We start from the raw sequence: 21340 nt of genomic DNA on the forward strand, positions 1-21340 counted from the left end.
GATAACAGCACAGAGCAGAAAAGCCTTCTGATGTCTGTTTAACCACTGCAGTATTTTAGTCTTGTTTCAAAAAGTAAAACTTTGAATACCAAATGATGACTACATTTGGAACATATACTTTTATGGGTTTTCCTGGACAGGTTCTTGGTGGAAATGTCTGAACAATGAGATCCTTGTACAAATATTAAACAGGGACTCTCGTGAGGTGCCATAGCAGTGATAAACTTCTGTCTACAACCCAGATCCTTGTTTATAACCACTGTAAGGATGCCAACCAATGGCAAAAGGCCATTTAAATTAGTGATCTTCAGTGTGTGTTAGGATAGCCTATCAAAATTAATGGAAAGACACAAAATAGGCACTGCTCAAATTGATGCAAAGACACGACACTGTTTCAACCTCAGCGAAAATTTGCACGTTCTGGGTAAATGCACAGAGATGAGAGGAAAACGTGGCAGCAGAGGAATGATCTCAGCCCTTGATGAGTTCACTCAGAAGCTGAACACAAAAATACAGGTCCACACAGTTTGACTCTGATGAAGACACTGTAGTGCTAAAACTAAGGTGTATTTGAACAGTGAAAGGCTATGAATTAAATCGTAACCTCCGGTCCTCTTTTTGTAATTTGTAAATTTGCTGTTCCTGAGCTAAGAAACACCTGATTCAGCTGCATTTTTCTGGAATAGGAACCCTGTTTTAATATAGGCCCACTCCCACAGACAGGGCTTCATCTCGCTGACATACAGCTTACGTACAGTTGGTGACTCAGCTGTAGCTTAGATTTTTTCCATAGAAACTGACAAACACAACATCTTCTGGCTTTTGACCCGTAGTTAATGCTCCATATTTAATACATAGATGGTTGAGTCGAACTATTTTTGGATTCTTGGCATCAGGCTACCAACAGACTACATGATGTTGCATTGTACAAATGAGAGAAAATAAGTGTTTACTGTCAAATGTTCTAAAAATATTTTTTACAAGTTCTGCTTACTTTAAACCTTTAAAAATCTTGATGCAGTTCTTTTCATATTTTGCAGTACATTTCTTTCTCCAAGAAACTAATTAAACAACTCAGTGACACATGCAGAATACAGTTTCAAAACTGAATACAAGAATAGTAGCAAAATATTTTAATAATGAGGCAGAATCTTTAGATTTTATTCGTTTCATTTGCACCTTTACCTGAAAACATTAAAGAACTCTATACCCTGATCATCACACTAAACGTCCTCATAGTCTTCCCTCCTAGTAATTTAACAGCACGTGGAGCTTTGCTTCAGAATCCCAAAGGCGTTTGTTACATGACATAGTCAAATGAAACAAAGTTAGACTATACCATGAAGTGCGGTAACCATAGTAATGGAGCAGTGACAGCAGCACCTTTCATTATCACTGTTGTGTTTCTATAGGCACACACTGCACACACGCGTTCACACATTCTATTCATTTATTATTCACACACATATACAAACATATCGATAGCATCTCCTTGTGAGCTGTGCAGAAGGTGTTCCTGATTATGGCACTTGAGTGACAGCCGTGCCCTTTTCATGTGCCATTCACCGACAGCTGCCCTTGTGGGAACTCGCAGTGTTTCCACTAAGGATGACTCACAGTGAAGATTAGACCCCCTCTAACTCTGTGCCCTCCCACTCGCTTTTTCCTCTCTTTTCTTCATTCCCCTCCTCCCTCCCTGCGTTCGACCACTTCAGCCTCTCTTCGTACATCATCTTCTCCCTCTCCTGCGACACTGTGTCTCTCTTAAGAGTCTACGTGGCCACTTCTACGCAAGTCTTGAATCCCCATTTGACTTGCACAGCCTGAAGATGTAGCAATGCTGTCCAGCTGGTGTGAGCAGCTGCTTTTACTGTGGAAACTGCAAAACAAAAAGATGCCACAGACTCAAATTCCCTGCACATAAAACACTACTGATGAGATGAAGGTCTTTGTCAGGGCAAAAAGCTTTAATTATTCACTGAGCAGCTCAGCCATAGGGGCCAATTTAAAAAGGCCTTTAAAAAGGATTACTTTTGATGATCTTATTATTTTACAAGATACTTATATTGCAAATAAGCACTAGGCCAGCTAATCACTACTCAATATGTGCATTACTTCTGTTGTTGGAAAAGGGTTTATGCTGTCATTTCACTTAAGCTTTTGACAAAAAAATCCTCATTAGTTTTACTATACAATACTTCAGTATTATTGGCACATATTTATTTCCCCTGTGGATCTCAATGACAACATCAGACATGGTTGCTGAGTGATACATGACCCAAAGCCTCTGTGACAGTGCTGAGACTGAACATCAAAAGGCCCAGAGACTGAGCTGAAGAGACAGCAGCATCAATCCCAAGGACAAGTTGGGAAGAAATCATAAGACAAAGCTCTGTATCAAACGGGAAAATGAAACGAACTGAAAGATTCACTGAGAAATGTATCATTCATACTCACTAAAAAGATTTGAGACTTTCAAACAGCATCTTCATTAAAAAAACCTTCTATCTTCAGTACGCCCTTGTGTTTACTTCATCTCTAGCTGTTTTCAGATGATTTGAAATCACAATGGTCATATTCTTCTGTTTTTCTGCCAGCCTTTCAGTAGTTCATTAGCTCCATACAATACTTGATTTTGTCACACCTTTGAAGTCTAACCTCATCCGACCTTCCTCGTTGTCTCATTGTAAAGATATGGGTTATACAAGGTTGCTATGGAGACTATTCTTCTTGGCAACACAAAGATCTGCACCGTAGTTTAATTGGCCACTGCATCCCTGCACCGCATGTCTTGTATGTTTGAGCCCCTGAAGAGCTTCATCCACATGTTCTACTGATACATACTAAGGTCATAAAGATTCAATTTAATGTCGCAACAAATACATCATGTTTCTGCGTGTGGAAATGGGCGAAAGAGCTTTGCCACTGGCCAGCAGATTAAAGGAGAAAACAAAAATGCTTCACAGTGTTTGAGTGTGTGTTGGAGTGTGTCACAAATGTGATGGATGTTGTATGGAGTGTGATGGGAATGATGTCCTTATGGCACTCTTCAGTTAAATTAGTCATCCAGATGCAGGCTTCCGTAAATGAAATGGTGCAGCACTCGACTGGCACTGCAGAACACTAGACCTGATATGCAATATGCACCACTTCATTGGTAAAGAAATGTATATATGCATGTCTTAATATAACACAACACCGTTAGCATTACCTTTCCTTGGTGTTGTTTAGTCATGAGTGTCTTCTGCGCCACCTGTTAAATAGCCATCGGACATATTTTATTAAAAGCAGTCTGTCCGCTCAGCGCCAAAGACTAAAGCTTCATGATCAGTGAGGATTAGCAAAAAAAACGCTCAAAATTTTCTGTAATATGTATTATGTACTGTTGTTTCGCTGCAAATTTTAAAAAAAACAACAGAGCATATTGTACAACATGGAAGTCTATACCACTATCAATGGACTGCAACATATAAAAAGTGAGATCCTGGTCTATTTTAGTTGACTATCATGACAGGAAAATGCAGCATGAAACAAACAAACTACCACGCTTTCAAAAGGTCATATCCATTTGGATCTAGAGTCAAATCACTGGCAACTTCAACCTAACAGAGCTCTCCATTAATGTCAGTTTCATTAGCGTTATCTCCTTAGTGCTAATTATAAAGTTCCAGCAGCATCTAGACTGGCCTGCTGACTCCTGCAAAACAGTTACTGTTATAATGAAGAGATGATAGTCATCATAGCTCTGTAGACTCTTTAAAAGTTAAAACTTGTGGGCAAGTCATGCTAGTTCAGTCCAATTAGAGCGAACACTGTACACGCATGGCCTGTGTTCTGCTGTTTATGTCCTTCAAATCTTGTCTGAAAATTAAAAGTAAGAACAGCTTGCTGGGTTTGGGTGAAAAGCAGAGACATGAGGGGAACAAAAAGAACTGTCAGATACTGTTTAAGATGAAAGCAAACACAAGACAAAGTTGGTTCTTGGGATGGAGAGCACCCCACATCATCTTCAGCAAAAATTTGCAGCTCTCCATCCATGCTTCAAAGTCTTTCTTGGGCTGAATTAAATGGAAATACTGTGGATTGGCCATTTTGGTCTGTGGCTCTTTTTGCCAGCCCAGCAGTGGGAGTATTTTGGCACGTAGTCTACATGATGGAGCACGTAAAGCCACAACACTCCTTCAGGAGGGTGAGGCCTGTCTTGGTGAAGGGTGAAGAGGTCTGCTGAGCTCTGGTTGGTGCCCTTCTGGTTGGTACACCTGAAAGACAGAACAAACACACTGTGAGGGAAAAAAAAACATGATATCCTCGTTTATGTACACACACAGGCCTGAACACTCAAGTATGCCGACGCATAAAAAAGCTCAGATAATTAACGCGTTTACAATGAACAAATCTTATGTTCAGACAGGTCTGAAGCAAAGCCTCAAAATTCCCTTTTCTATTATACGGTCAGTCAGTCAGCAGACGTATAAAGCTTCTTCATTTAAAAACCTCAGGGGGAAATAAGTTGAGCAACTGCATATCTCCTCTAGATTGTTTTTAAACTAGCTATTATTGCTTGACACTTCCATGAAATACCTGTCTTCATATTTCTGGGGAATTTGGACTTCAGAAAATCTGCCATTTCTTTGTCTTCTTCTTTCTCCCTGTTGAAATAAATAGAGATGGGTAGCACATACATGGGAATACATGAACACACAAAGCGCAATTAAAAGCTTTTAATTGCTTTCACAAAACAGAGGCTGGCCAAAAAATTATATACTCTGATCATGATCTCTATGATGCAATTGTTAAAGAAATGATCCGTACTTCACACTCTGGAATTGCCCTCTGGTCCACAAGTATTGAATAAACATTTCAAAAGCCTTTCCAAAGGTGTCTGGGGTACTTTTAATTCCCATTGCCTCTTTGCTTTCAAGAAGGTTGATTTTACTAAAGGAGACAGATGAAACGCCTTCCCCAGACACCTACTAGATAAGAGACCTAATGCGGTTCTGGCAGTTAGATCTTCTGGCAAAAGATAAGATGTATTCTGAGAGGTTCTATTGATAAATTCAGTAAACTTGGCAACCACATTTTTTAGATGAAGAGAGCCCTGGATGCGTCGTAGTGTAGAGTATTTGGACTTGCGTGTTGTGTATGTGGCACTATACACCAGGTCACATAGTATTTCTCATACGCTGGTATCTAATAGAGTGTATTCTGTTATAGAAAAAACAAGGTTGTTATAATAGTGTCCGCTGTGTTTTGAAAATAAAAGCAATGAGTAACAAATGAAAACAGATTTGTTTTTTTGTGAAGGACAGTCATGAGGAAAAGAAGAAAGAAATAACAAAAGACAGATCTCTATATTTATCAGCATGTACAACGTGGCCTTGAGCGCTGTCACATCCTCTCCACGATCCATTACCACACCATTGTTCTCCTGCACCTGCATCTCACCTTCCCAGCAGCTTTTCAGCGTTTTCACAGTATGCTGTCAGCTGCCAACACAAAGTGTTGTTCTCACAATCTAACAATGTTTGATCCACTCACTGAAGATTGGAGCGGAGAGAAAATTAAATGTAAAAACACGTTTTCTGTGCTACAACTGCTTGTCCACTGTCAAGTCACATTAGCTGTCAGGGCACAGAAATTGTTTGCAATGTTAAAGAGGATGGAGATGCTGCAGGAACAGAGCATTCATTCCAGAAACAGCAGGGTCGACATGTAAGCTGAGGTTCATTTATATCCTGTAGAGCAGGGGTGTCAAACTCATTTTGATCCAGGGGCCGCATACGGCCTAATTTGATCTCAAAGGGGCCAGACCAGTAAACTTATAGCATAATTACTGAGAAGTAACAATAAGTCTAAGTTTTTCCAACGTTTTAGTGCAAAGGCGAACAAATACATTAGAAAAATCTTTATATGTAATGAACTGTCCTTTCAAAAATTATATTAGAAACAACCAGAGATTGAAGTAAGTGCAATTTCAACAACACTATGACTCAGTTTAGGACTAGCTTTGACGTTACAATAGGGTTGCAGACAATAACAGACGCTTGACTTAAATGAGGAAATGTTCCCAGGTAAACTCTCATTTGGCAAGGCAGCGGTTGTGCTGCATTGTGGGATCTGTAGTTCGTGTGTTATCAGCGCTTCATATCATCGGGCCATTAATAACGATGATAATAAATCAATGTAAAATGATATTGCGGGCCGGATATGGCTTGATTTTGGCACATGTGCTGTAGAGATTACTAAACAGTGTGCTGTAGTTGCAACAAAATGCACAAAATGGAAAATTACCAGACTGATTTAACTTCTCTGTAATGCAAGGGCAAAACAGCTCAAAACGACATTGAGAGGACAGCTGCATGCACTGTTGGAGTCCATAATACAGAATAAAGCTGTGGTAAAAAGACTTGAACTTAAGAAGAAACTGAAAACTTTAACAGGTCTGTAGGAGGTAAATATTATAATATGCAAGAAAACCTGCTTTCCTGTGGTCCTGTCTTGTAGTATTTAGTATAAAATCTAGTAAAGGAGGGGCTGCACAGTGACCCAGTGGTTAGCACTGTCACCTTGGCCTGGGATCTTTTGGAGCGTGGAGTTAGCATGTTCTCCCTGTGCATGTGCGGGTTTTCTTTGGGTACTCCAGCTTCAACCAACAGTCCAAAAAACATTCTGAAATTAATTAGTGATTCTAAATTGTCTGCAGGTGTGAATGTGAGAATGCTTGTTTGTCACTAGATGTAGTCCTGTGATAGACTGGTGACCTGTCCAAGGTGTCTCTTGCCTTCACCCTAAGTCAGCTGGGATAGACTCCAGCCCCTACCCCCGTGACAGTAATGAGGTGGTGTACAGATAATGGATGGATTGATGTAGTGAAGGAGGCAGGAACATTTGGACAGGATTTCAGAGGTTAGGTTTGCCTGATAAATGCTACAAAAACACCTGTGAGCCAGTTCAGGCAGCTCAAATTGAGTCCACTCACATTAACACTTCTCCAGCATGCCCTTTCAGTCATGACAGTGTGTTTAAATCATCAGTTCTCTGCTCATTATTTTGCTGCAGGACTGTAATACTCATGACCTCATCCACCTGAAACCGACCTGTAGGCTCAGAAGTTAGTTTCCTCTTTGTGGGAAGTTAGTATTGTTCGCTTTCCCTTCTGAGTAGTGACAGGATCAGAGCCAAACATCAATTCTGTACAGTCTGAATTTACATAATCTTGTTCTGCATCAGTCAGCTCACTAAGCCTTGATTTTTTTTAAAAAAAAACCAGTGCTGCAGTGTTCACTGACACATCTTTAATTGAAATGGCTCTCTGCTGTGCACTCTGTGGTTCAGTCTCTCACAGCTCCGTGACTTTGGAAGCGTTTTGGTGTTTTCATAGCGAGCAATGGGGCGACTTTGATAAGGCGTGTATATGTATCACACGGAATGGAGAGACAAATTTATCAACAGTAATGACAACCAAGGATGTGTCTGTCTGTGTAAGAAAAGCGGATCTCAAACCTTTCCCCCTTAGCCATGAGACAGCATGGTTGCTGTATGTGCACTCAATCTCTACTTGTTGGTGCTGTATTATCTCATTTTTTTATTATTCATACAAAGCTACACATGTACAGACAACTGAAGGATTTATGTTGTCTTTATGAAACCATAGAGACAGAAGCGCACCTGAGTCGCTCAAACTCCACATCATCCACAAGAAAATCTCTGGTCTCCACCAACTTGTGAAGCTGCTGCAGTAGTTCTTCTTCCTTCTGTCTGTCTTCGTTGGACTTATCATTATCTGGAACATAAAGGAGGAAGAAATCTGAGTATCCACAGTATGTCCTATGTTATCTACTTTCATTTATATTTAATTAACATTAAAAAAAAACAGAAGAAGAATAGAAATGCACAACATGGGTAAAGGAATATTTAGACTTTAACATTTACAAACATTTACAAAATTAGGTTGTAATGTCCAACATGTCCAAAAATTGGCTGGTTTAAAACACAATTAGAAGACAGATGAGAATATCGATCACGTACATGTGGAAGTAAGTGAGTGAATATTTAGATGTGGAAATCCATTCATCAACATATTTAGAGGAACAGTTAGAGATTTTTTAAAGTTAGCATAAAGAGCAGAAGCTGGGGAAAATACCTAATTAAGCTTTTTTTGTTTGTTTTATTAAATGAATTATCATCAGTGAATACTTTATGCATTCTGTTCTGTTTGTTAAATATGTCTGTTAACAGAAACATAAAGGAAACAACACAGTACAGATATTTTGGTCAAACATGTCCCTCCATTTTTTTGTTTTACATGTTTACGGTTGTATCTGGTGGTATCTCTAGTCTGACTGTTTCCAACAGCCTCTACTCTTTATGTTAAGATAAGCTAACTGCCTGCTGGTTCTAGCTTTGTGTACGGATGTGTGAGTAGAATTGATCACCTAATCTAGTTCTTGGCAAGAAAATGAATAACCTTATCCAGCAGTTTATATGCCTCCATGCTGGTAGCAGCTATGGTTGGAGAACTGTTATCTAATTACTCATCTGTCTGTATGTGTCATTCTTGTGAATCAATAACTCGTCAGTGACCAGAGTAATTTATTAAAATCTAGCATAAATGTTCCCTTTGAGTCAAAGTTGGACTGATCAAAGTCTGGTGGTTAAAAGTCAGTGTGAAACTCAGAAAACATGCTTTTCGCCATAATTCAAAAATCAAATGCTAATTTCGACAACATTTTGCACAAACGACTAATAGGATAAAATGATAAACTGATGACGTTTTATATCTAAGAGGTCACAGGTCAACTTCACTGTGCCATCATAAGGCAACCCGATGGATATCAACTGCAACTTGACATGAAAATGGCAGTGTCCAAAAATCCTACCTGGTATTGACACTAGTTTATGCAGCTCCTTCTTCAGACGGGTGATCTCTTTGCACAGCTGAATGTCATCCATCCTGCTCGGACACAATGGCACAAAATTAAACACACATTTACTGTGCATGATGCACGTGCATGTGCATGATCAGATCCCTATACTCGACACTGCTTTCCAAGTCTTTGTGCAGATGACTGATTTCATTGAAATGAACATTTTCTTTTTAGTTTTTGACAGTGAACATTTTTGCTGATTATATTTTTGGTATTAATCTCAGACAGGGTTGGTAACGCATCTGCAAGGTGAGTTGTTTTTTTTTTTTTAAGAAGTAAACCTACTGAAAGAGGTTGTTTCACATAATTAAACAAATCATTTCAGTGCGCAACAGGAAGACGAGTGATTCACAGCATAGACTAATTCAGTCCATGAAACGTTTATTAAGTTTCTTTCAGACAAATTAACTGTATTAAAAGCATCTGTATAAAAGGTCCTTTTGAGCAGTAAACAGGTATTGTTGATGTCTTTAGAGCTCGAAGAAACGCTTGAAGCAGGATAATACAGTGTTTTTGCATAAAGCTGTCTTTAAGCCCACAAGAAGAAAGCTTTTCAGAGGGCTTATAAATGCATGAAGACTAATGTTAAAACAGTTTTATTTACTAAAGGATATTGTGCTGCACTAAATGGTCAAAACAGATGGAGTTGTGGACAGCTGGAAGGCAATAAGGCTGCGAAGTCAGCAAGGAGGTGTCAGAATCGGGGCTGTAATACTGAGAAGTGAGCTTGCAGGTCATTTCAATGTCCTTGTGGGTGTCAAAATGACCTCAAGACCCGCGGAGCTCCTAAGTGACCATTTCCTACCATAGTATAAAGAAAAATTGTGCCCTTCTAAATAAAAATACTATCAGGCAGCACAAAGCACCATCTCATACGGCACAAAACTACACTGACTAGTTGGTTGCTATGGGAATGAGATGAGCAAAATATCATGATGTGGCTACCATCATCATAATCCCCTGACCTCAACCATACTGAAAATCTGAGATGAAGCCTAAAAATAGATCTATGAGGGTTGATGGCAGTATGTTTACTACACTAGTAAAAAATGAAATTCAAACAGAGAATGCTTGATATTGATTTTATATTTCACACAGGAGATGGCCCAATCTTTTCTTAACAGAAATCCCTGAGGCATGTCTGAGCCAGATAACTTTCACTCTGCCTCCGTCTGTATTATGCTCTTTCAGTGGCCCTTCATGGAATCAGTGTCATTGGATCATTACTGACAGTGAGGTTGAAGACCCTCTGTGCTTTCCTCACCAGGGTTAAAGGCAATTATGTGAAGCCTGTATCCCAGCAACAGAGCCTTATTAACACACATCCTGGCTCGCACAGGGTCATGTACAGTACCTATAAAAAGTGTTCTCCTTTGTTTTCTTTTCAACATTGAATCAAAATCAATTTAATCTGACTTCTGACTCTTTTTTTATTACAAGAATGTCCAGTCACAAATTCTCAGCTGGATCTGACTTAGCTAAATGTCTTTAGATCATTTCTATGTAGCTTTGGGTGTATGTTTTAGGTTATTGTCCTACTAGAACACATTTTTTTCTCCTAAATCACAGTTCTCTTACACACTTCAGCAGTTTGTCCTAAAGGATTTCTCCATATTTTGGTCCATTCATCTCACCTACTACCTTTACAAGCCTTTTAGGACCTGCTGCTAAAAGCATCCACTAACTACGACGCTGCCACCACCATGCTTCACAGTGTGGCTGGTGTGTTTGTGAGGATGTGCAGTGTTTGGTGTCTGCCAAACATACCATCATGCCTGATGACCATAAAGACCAATTTTGATCTCATCAGACCAAAGAACCTTCTTCCAGTTGTCTTCAGTCTCCCACATTCTTTCTGGTGAACTCTAGTCAAGATTTACTATGGGCTTTTTTCAACAATGTTGTCATCTTTTACTGGTGAGGAACAGTCAACAATTTTTGTAGACACAAGCTTCTAACTTCTTCAGAGAAGTCATAGGTGTCTTGGTGGCCTTCCTTAATTGACCATGATCCACTGTAAAAAAGTAATTAAAGGTGAAAACTTCCAAGGGTTGAGTAACTTTCAGGCGCTGTACATTCATACACATTATTGTCAGCAGAGGAACAGCTTCGCCAAGCTGCTCATCTACCTGTCATGGAAGATGCTTTCCTTAGATGTGTTGGTGGAGAAATGGCCATGAGGTCTAGAATACTAATGATCCACTCTGTTTACCTTACCAGAAAAAACAGCCCTTGGGATTTGTTTGTTTGTGGACTGCTGAGGAAAAAAGAAAGAAGATTCAAATTGTGACTCTAGTCTCCATCTCCATCCCCTACCCCTCCACCTCCTTCCCCTCCAGTCTATCATTCTCCCATTTTGTCTGCTTGACTCTTGCTTCTTGCTACTCCGCACACACACCATTCCTCACATTCCCCCTGCCATCTGAGCACTGCTACTGCCTATCTTTCAGAGGACTATATGAATAAATATCCATGCATTAGCCTGCTTAGTGGAAGCCAAGGTGGAGCCATTGAAATTTTAATGGGGGCCAGCTCATGGGAAGGAGGGAGGATGCAATGGAGAGAAATGAGGGGAGAGAACAAAGGGCTATAGTGCCATGAGATTTGTTACTAATACCGAGGTGTATTCTTGTATAGAGAAATATCTGAAATAATGTGAACTGCTCTTGCTCTTTCAAATTGGTCGGAAATGCCCAAATGCTGCCATTCTCCGGCATGGTGCTTGCTTCTCTTTTATTGGCTGCTTTGGCAATTTTTGGAGAATTTATTTACTCAGAAGCCAGATGTTTTTCCTCATGACCTTTGCAGACATCCCTTAGACTAAACACATTAAGATACAGGCTACAACTTTAGTTTGACATGTTATTCATGCCACTCCAGACTAGACTGATGCACCACTTTGATTTTAAGTTTGCCCAGGAAGCTTAACTCAGCTTGACCTAAAATTCATCACCAACAGTAGGTTAGAATGTCCAACATTCCAATGGTAATGTTAAGTTTAACATTATGCTCAGCAAAGACGGGCTTGGCTGAGCAGACCGCACAGCTTATAGCAACTGATTAAAATGGTGATTCAGGTCTGATAATGTTCCGCTGGGTCTGGGAGTGATGTGTGACACACTGATTATGATTATCTTCCCGTCGCTACTATGAGTGGAGGTTGGTTGGTTCTCCATCTCTCTAAGTGTCAATAGACACTAGGGCCTACTTACTCTTATTTACCTCATTACGTTACTTAATTGCTGCCATTTAAAGTGAACTCGTAACATTGTTCTGTGTTTGGAAAATAAATTTTTCTCACTGTGGACCTGCTACTTAGAACAGCCTGTAGAACAACAGAAAGTTTGACTGATTTTTGGCCTTAGGGCAATTTAAGTTTTTATTTTTGTCTTATTTCATCTCCAGTTGTTCTTGTTTTTTTTATTTGGTTTCTAAAATTTAAAAGCTTTATTATTGCTGTTGTTACTTTACTAATTTTGCCTTTAAATATTTTTTTGTGTCATTCTTATCCAAATGTCTTATTTGCGTGCGTCTGTCTTTTATTGCCCTACTCAGCTCTATTATAAATGAAGCTTACACACCTCAGTGTATTTGAAGACAAAATTAAGTTTAGGTGAAACATCTACTTTTTTATTATTCAGAGATGAGAATTCAGCATTTCTCCAGTTTTATTCATTCTTTAGATTTATATTAGCAGACCTAAACAGTTTGCAAAAATAACCTGACCGAAATCTGAGTGGCATCAAACACAGTAAAGGAATCTGTGTTTCATATTATTAAACATTTCACCACAAAAAGCAATCGGGACGCCGTGAAAGCAGTGTTTGTTAAGTAACTCACATGTATCTGAGCTCCGACTCCCTCCTGACCAGAACATCCTTGATCCTCTCAATCTTGAATAGCTCCCCCTCAATGTCATCAACAGTGATGGTGGAGTCAGCCATGGACACCACGTCCTCCTCTGACAGAGAGGAGGAGAAGGACAGCTTTTAGTCTTGCTGGATCTTTTGAATGAACACTTTTTGGACAATTATGCAACATATCTGTTTGAATAATTAGACTATTTTCTTTACTGAATCTAGTTTACAGTTCTTGGATTGGCTATGCAACACAGAGACAGGCAGGCAACACTCGAGATGCTCTCAAGATGTGTTCAAAAATAATCCAATCTGGCAGTGCAGAACAATAATTGCATATGAATCTACATTTCAAACTGTATGAACAGCTGCAGCAGATGCAGTTTGAAATTGCTGCTTGATGAGGAGCAGAGTGTCACAGCCACATTACCACATGTCAGTGGTTGGCATGACTCACATGACTGTGCCCCCACACTTACACACACACGCGCGCGCACAAAGAGTTTAATTGCATAAACTTGAGTTGGCAAGTCAGCTCAGGAAATAAGCCATTGGGCTGTCAGTACTCAACACGGCCACATTCGGCTTAAGAAAGAGGTTCACAGTAATTATCTGCTCGTCGGTCTTTGGCAAAAGGTGCACACAGCAGCTCTGCTTTCATGCAGATTAAATAATCATATACTGCACAGGGTGTCTTGATGGCTGGATGTCTGTCACATTCACTCCCCATGTCGTTCCCTGTCCGTCTTCTTTTTAACTGCATCCTTTCAAACACAACAGATATTTCATCGTAACAATTCAACTAAAGAAAATAAAGCAAACAATAAATAACTGCAGTGCTGGCTGAGCCTATCGTCATGCCTTTACAACAATGCGTGGGTTTGCTCCACATGGCTTTGTAATACTTGTTAATGAATCTGTCCCAAGGTCCCTTGAAATATTTGTGCGACACGAAAGGACATCAAAGCATTTCACACAGTGTAGCAGCAGCACACAGAGAGCAGCAGAAGCAGCTGCACTGCAAGCAAATACACCAGCAAGCTGCTGAAGCAAACAACTGGAACCGCCTTCTATTAAAACAGATGTTGTGACCACTTACATAAAGAGAAACACAAACACTGCCTTTGTTAGGTACACCTTGCTAGTAAAAGGTTGGACCCCTTTTACTTTCAGAACCGCTTTAATTCTTTGTGGCATACTTTCAACGTGGTGTTGGAAACGTTCCTCAGAGATTTTGGTCCATATTGACATGATAGCATCACACAGTTGCTGCAGATTTGTCGGCTGCACATCCATGATACCAATCTCTCGTTCCATCACATCCCAAAGGTTCTATTGGATAGAGATCTGGTGACTGTGGAGGTCACTGGAGTACAGTGAACTTATTGTCATGTTCAAGAAACCAGTTTGAGATGATTTGAGCTTTGTGACATGGTACATTATCCTGCTGGAAGTAGCATCAGAAGATGGGTCCACCGTGGTCTAAAAGGGATGGAGATGGTTAGCAACAATACTCAGATAGGCTGCGGTCTTTAAACGATGCTCGACTGGTACTAATGGGCCCAAAGTGTGCCATGAAAATATCCCCCACAGCATTATACCACCAGCAGCAGCCTGGACTGTTGATACAAGACAGGATGGATCCATGCTTTCATGTTGTCTATGTCAAATTCTGACCATCTTAATGTTGCAGCGGAAATTGAGACTCATCAGACCAGGCAACGTTTTTCTAATCTTCCATTGTCCAATTTTGGTGAGCCTGTGTGAATCATAGTCTCACTTTCCTGTTCTTAGCTGGCAGGAGTGGCACCTGGTGTGGTCTTCTGCTGCTGTAGCCCATCTCCTTCAAGGTTGGACGTGTTATGCGTTCGCAGATGGTTTTCTGCATTTCTTGGTTGTAATGAGTGGTTATTTGAGCTACTGTTGCCCTTTCTTTCGTCTCCAACAAGTCTCTGACCTCTCACATCAACAAGGCATTTTCATCCACACAACTGCCGCTCACCATCTCTTTTTCGAAAGCATTCTCCATAAACCCTCAAGATAGTTGTGTGTGAAAATTCCAGTAGATCAGCACTTTCTGAACTATTCAGACCAACTTGTCTGGCACCAACAATCTCGTTCAAAGTCACTTAAATCCTCTTTCTTCCTCATTCTAATGCTCGATTTTAATTTCAGCAAGTTGTCTTGACCATGTCTACAAGTCTAAATGCATTGAGTTGCGGCAATGCGATTGGCTGATTAGCTATTGGTGTCAACAAGCAATTGAACAGGTGTACCTAATAAAGTGGCATATACACACGTGGACAAAATTGTTGGTACCCCTCAGTTAAAGAAGGAAAAACCCACAATTCTCACTGAAATCACTTGAAATTCACAAAAGTAACAATAAATAAAAATGTATTGAAAATTAAATAATCAAAATCAGCCATCACTTTTGAATTGTTGATTAACATAATTATTTAAAAAAACAAACTAATGAAATAGGGCTGGACAAAAATGATGGTACCCATAACTTAATATTTTGTTGCACAACCTTTTGAGGCAATCGCTGCAATTAAACGATTTCTGTATTTGTCAATGAGCGTTCTGCAGCTGTCAACAGGTATTTTGGCCCACTCCTCATGAGCAAACAGCTCCAGTTGTCTCAGGTTTGATGGGTGTCTTCTCCAAATGGCATGTTTCAGCTCCTTCCACATATGTTCAATGGGATTCAGATCTGGGCTCATAGAAGGCCACTTTAGAATAGTCCAACGCTTTTCTCTCAGCCATTCTTGGGTGTTTTTGGCTGTGTGTTTTGGATCGTTGTCCTGTTGGAAGACCCATGACCTGCGACTGAGACCAAGCTTTCTGACACTAGGCAGCACATTTCTCTCCAGAATGCCTTGATAGTCTTCAGATTTCATCGTACCTTGCACACTTTCAAGACACCCTGTGCCAGATGCAGCAAAGCAGCCCCAAAACATTACTGAGCCTCCTGCATGTTTCACCGTAGGGACAGTGTTCTTTTCTTCGTATGCTTGGTTTTTGAGTCTATGAACATAGAGTTGATGTGCCTTACCAAAAAGCTCCAGTTTGGTCTCATCTGTCCAAAGGACATTCTCCCAGAAGCTTTGTGGCTTGTCAACATGCATTTTTGCAAATTCCAGTCTCGCTTTTTTATGAGTTTTTTTTCAGCAGTGGTGTCCTCCTTGGTCGTCTCCCATGAAGTCCACTTTGGCTCAAACAACGACAAATGGTGCGATCTGACACTGATGTACCTTGGCCTTGGAGTTCACCTTTAATTTCTTTGGAGGTTGCTCTGGGCTCTTTGGATACAATTCGAACGATCCGTCTCTTCAATTTGTCATCAATTTTCCTCTTGCGGCCACGTCCAGGGAGGTTGGCTACTGTCCCGTGGGTCTTGAACTTCTGAATAATATGAGCCACTGTTGTCACAGGAACTTCAAGCTGTTTAGAGATGGTCTTATAGCCTTTACCTTTAAGATGTTTGTCTATCATTTTTTTTCGGATGTCCTGGGACAATTCTCTCCTTCGCTTTCTGTTGTCCATGTTCAGTGTGGTACACACCTTTTCACCAAACAGCAGGGTGACTACTTGTCTCCCTTTAAATAGGCAGACTGACTGATTATGAGTTTGGAAACACCTGTGATGTCAATTAAATTACACACCTGAGTTAATCATGTCACTCTGGTCAAATAGTTTTCAATCTTTTATAGAGGTACCATCATTTTTGTCCAGGCCTGTTTCATTAGTTTGTTTTTTTAAATAATTATGTTAATCAACAATTCAAAAGTGATGGCTGATTTTGATTATTTAATTTTCAATAAATTTTTATTTATTGTTACTTTTGTGAGTTTCAAGTGATTTCAGTGAGAATTGTGGGTTTTTCCTTCTTTAACTGAGGGGTACCAACAATTTTGTCCACGTGTGTATGTTTGAATTTACCCTAGATCCAAGTGTGGCTGACCTGTAGTGATATTTGAAACTTTATATTTGAAGGGAATCAAATCTTCCTGCTCTTGAATTGTTCCGCTTAGCGCTGCAGTGGTCACTGATAAAGGTTAATTCCCTGGAGACGTCTGTACCACACAGGAGCCAAGATGGACAAAACCAGGGAGAAACCAGTACCAGCACTGACAGTCAGTTCCTGACTCCTCCTGAGGCCTTTAAATCCTTTTCTATACACACACCGTCACAGAGTAGCGCTTTAGTATGTAATCTCTATTCAAGTCTCATTCAGCCATGGGGAAGGTAGAGCTGCCTGGGTTCAAAGTGCAGTAAAGAAACATCTTCTGCACTCACATGGGGAGCAAATCGTCAGAAAAGCAGGCAAGTGTACGTCATAATTCAAACTCAGATTACATGACTCCAGGCTAGAAGAAAAGCATGAAAAGCGTTAAGCATGCTTGGGGATAATTGCCAGTTTACATGGCTTCACATTCCTGCTGGTATTAGAGCTTTGTTTGGGGGCAGTATGCTTGGTCTGACAGCCAAACAGTGACCCAGAAATACAGAGAGACATCTTCCCACAGACACTCGGTAGTCTGTTACTATGACAAATGTGGCTGACGTCAGTGTAGCAAGACAACCTTGACACCTGAGAGGAGAAAGCACTGACCGAACTGTGAGTATTAAAATGGTAATGGGATCAAAAATATACATTTATAAAGGAAGTACAATAAAGACAAATAGGAGTAAAAATAAAATGCATAAAACAGAAGCAAACAAGTGTAATTTCTAATGATAAATATTGTTTCTAGCTCAAAAATAAGAATTTATATTCACTTTGATTTATAGCATCATTTCAGCTCTTAACTATTCCTCATAAAGAGCAGGTGCTTGTACCAGGAATCATATTCTGCAGACATCTGATTCACAAAATAGCTGGTGTTCCTCGCAGAAATCAAACATGCCTGTGTTTACAAAGAAGACCCTAACTGCAGTGGGCAGTTGGGTGCCACACTGCCATAATGTGTCATCTCTGCTGCTGAGGACTGGTTTTATTGCTGGGACAGCATGTTACTGCTATTCTTTGTATTGCTGTTCAGTCTGGTCTCTTTTGTACAAAATTGTACCGTGTGGAAGCGTCCTTAGAAAGTAACTCCCTACAGTGGTTTTAAAATGCAAAAGCAACTCTACAGGACTTAAATATGGAGTGAAATTTACATCCCCTATAGCATTAATATGGTAGCAACTCCAGTCAGTGTTAAAAAAAATAAAATGACAGTGTTAACTTTTACATGTGTTCTGTAATTATGAAAGATATCTCTCATTTAAAATTACAGAACAGCTCATTTTGGAATAAATTTACGGTGTTAAATTTAAATATAGCAATTTAATCTATAAAATGAAAAGGAAATATTTGTGAAATTGTGACAAATTAAAATCATGACTTTACAGTGAATTAACAGCTACAGGTTCTTAACATTGTTTTACAGAAGATACGTAAATATGTTTTTTTTTAAAGTATGTTCATGTATTTCAAAACTTCTGCAAAGCTTTAGAAAATAATTGATATTTTTATAGTCTAGTGCAGGCCAATATAGATATTTTCAAATAGGTGACGTTTTTGTTGTTGAACTGACAGTGCACATTTTGCTGTGTGAGCTTTTATGTAGCCATGTAACCTTATTTCTTTGCAACTTGTGGCTTCTTTCTGATTTTAACCCTCCCGTCGTCCTTCGGGTCAGATTGACCCATTTTAAAGTTTTAAAAATGTGGAAAAAAATACACATTTTCACAGTGAAGACTTCCACATTTTTAAACATTTTTTAGAAAATTTTTGAACATTTTTGTTGGAAAAAACAAATTAAAAAAAATGTTTAAGAACATTCAGAAAAAAAATCAACCAAAATCCAGTGAATTTCCCTGTCAAATTTGGGGATTTTTTATTGAAAAAAATAAAACTTTTGAGGGAAACTTTGCAGGAATTTTATTCCAGACGATTTTGCATTTTTTTTTAAATTTGGGGAAATTTTTTCTACATTTTTGGACTTTTTTCAGACAAGGCAACAACATTTTTTGGTAAGGACAACACGAGGGTTAAAAGAATAGTTTGACTTACGGGCCAATATACTAATTCACTTTATCAGACTAGAGTTAGACTGAAAGATCAGAACTGTGCTCTTAAGTCTGTACCCTGACTATGGAGTGGGAGCCAGGAGCTAAGCTTATCATACACTCCTGAAGCTGGACTCTGTCCATAACTAAAATGTAGTCAGCTGTTGCACTTGACAAACAGCTGAATAGACCTTATTCACAGAAAACATTCAAATCCAAGCTACAATTGGTGCTTTGCTGTAGCTGCTGTTCCAGCTGTGCTTCCTCTGCCATGAAAAGCAGAAACGTCTGCTGTGTAAAGGGACTGCTGCATTTTAACAAAGACACACTGAAGTCTCTGATGCAAGAGCATCATTTTACCAGCTTTTCATGAGACCAGAAAAAGCGTTGATTATAGGCTGCATTTGGTGGCAGTGGAGGGGCGGTCACTTGGGAGCGCTTTAGGATTCATGTTTGGTTTAGGGTTTCAGGTTAGAATACAGGTCAAGGTTGGGATTAGAAAGAAAGACAGAAAGCACCACCTTATTCAGACTGCATGCTGCACATTACATTAAAGATGAAAAGATGCTGAATGGTGATCTAGCAGCAGTTACACCTGATTTATACATTCGATGAACTGTTGTATTTTTAAGCACAGCATCCAGTGACACAAAATCACATCTCGATCACTACACGCGTGTATCTGAATTAAATACTGGACGATCACCTGGGTTCAAATCTATTAAATGCACAGCATGATGTCACAGGTTTTGTTTGGTATATTCTTAGACTGTTGGAGACAACATGTTCTGCTGCAGAGGCTCGCTAGGACAGGTTATTCAGCCACCGAGCAGTTATGACTCATCACTATACCCCCCCATCTGAAATGATCCCTCCTTTACACCTTCTCTCCTTTCTCTCCCTCTGTCTCAGTGTTTCTCACTTCTCCTCATTTCACCCCATGTCTCCCCGTCCCTTTATCCAAACCCCTGAAGATGCAAATTACATTATGAGCTCAGTTTACGCTCTCTTGCCTGACTCCAATCCTCTCTTTTACTGTGCCACTGCTTGCTTTGCGCCTAATGAGGCACTTCAGCCAGATGACAGACGAAAAGGTAAAAAGTGGAGGAAAGAGGATGAGAAGAAGGAGCACAAGAGGTGGGGCAAAACAGGAAGGAGGAGTGAGGTGAATAAAGGAAGAGTTTAGTGTAGATGAAATAATAGACAGAGGGCTTAAGAGATCACATCAACATGCTTGACAGACGCTGCGACCGATTCAAGAAACCACACCGTTATTCACACTTTTATCAAGCAATGAGAGTTGAAATAACAAAAATAACAGCAGTTTTTTGATTCATCAGACTAATTGATTGTTCATTTAAGCTATTTTTTTTTTGTAAAATATGGCAGAAATTCTTGTGTTTGGCATCTCCAGAGGCAGGATTTTTCTCTGGTTTATAGAATAAAAAACTGAAACTCATAAATTTGTAGATCAAACTATTCATGCAGGAAATTATGATGTTTATTTAAAAAAAAAATTGTAGTTGTCGAAGTGGCGTTAACAGTGAGAAACACAACAAGACAAACCATTTCATGGACTTCTAACAGTCTATCAAGCAGTGAAGGCAGATGCTGCCAGTGTCTTTCTACGTCCCACATGTGGGTCACTAAGTAATAGACCCTCACTTCACCTTTACTCAAGCAAAGACACACACACACACACACACACACACACACACACACACACACACACACACACACACACACACACACACACACACACACACCTGTGGATCCTTGACATTTTCAGAGCTGCTGCTTGCACTATCACTAAAGAAAAACATTGATTTTATCAACTATGAAAACGACCAAATTAAACAAAATCCCACAAGAATTATAGCAAACCTATTAAACGCATGGGGGATTTAGAGAACACACACACTCCCTCAAAGCCGTATTTACTCTTATATAAATTTACTGTTTACTGGACAGACAAGACACCAGAACTACTTGTAGCAATGTTATGGTAATCTAAAAAGACACACTCTACAATTACACCTCAGGAGGATTTAGTGATACTGTACGAGCCAGAAAGGTTGCTTTAAACTCAGCACAAGTGATAATACACAGTATTAGCTCATCAGATCACCTGGCTGGCTGCCGTCTCTGCTCCATTCAGTGCGCTCCAGTGAACCATACTGATGAGAGGATCCTCGCTTCTTCTCCATCGGTCCGCCAGCTGCTCTTCTTCTCTCTCTACGCTTCCAGCTGCAAAGGCTGACAAACAGCCAAGACAACTAAAGGAGAGGGTCTTGCAGCCTCAGTTTGCCGCTGTGTTTCATTGAGTCGTCGCCTGTCAGTCACAGCAGCCTGCGGAGGGAGAGACAGCGAGATGCTCCAGCGATCCACAGCAGCGATCCACAGCAGCTCTAGCAGGTGAGGATGTGCGTGCAGCCTGCTGAAGGATCCCTGTGTCAACGCCGTCCACAGTCAATACAAAAGCAGATTTAACGGCAA

The 21340-nt window shown here is 39.9% G+C and overlaps 1 protein-coding gene across 1 annotated transcript; it reads right to left on the reverse strand.

Annotated features, from left to right (window-relative positions):
* Nucleotides 1–1436: 1436 nt before the first annotated feature.
* LOC110954457 (bMERB domain-containing protein 1-like) lies at nucleotides 1437–21291 on the reverse strand. Its single transcript, XM_022198996.2, has 6 exons — nucleotides 20973–21291; nucleotides 12768–12888; nucleotides 8880–8953; nucleotides 7669–7783; nucleotides 4582–4649; nucleotides 1437–4259 (listed from the first exon to the last, which is right to left on the reverse strand). Exons 1-6 carry the CDS (start codon nucleotides 21049–21051, stop codon nucleotides 4147–4149), a joined length of 570 nt encoding a protein of 189 aa, XP_022054688.1. The 5' UTR covers nucleotides 21052–21291; the 3' UTR covers nucleotides 1437–4146.
* Between the last annotated feature and the right edge of the window lie 49 nt (nucleotides 21292–21340).

This window comes from Acanthochromis polyacanthus, chromosome 3 (assembly GCF_021347895.1).
Source record: "Acanthochromis polyacanthus isolate Apoly-LR-REF ecotype Palm Island chromosome 3, KAUST_Apoly_ChrSc, whole genome shotgun sequence".
NCBI lineage: Eukaryota > Metazoa > Chordata > Actinopteri > Pomacentridae > Acanthochromis > Acanthochromis polyacanthus.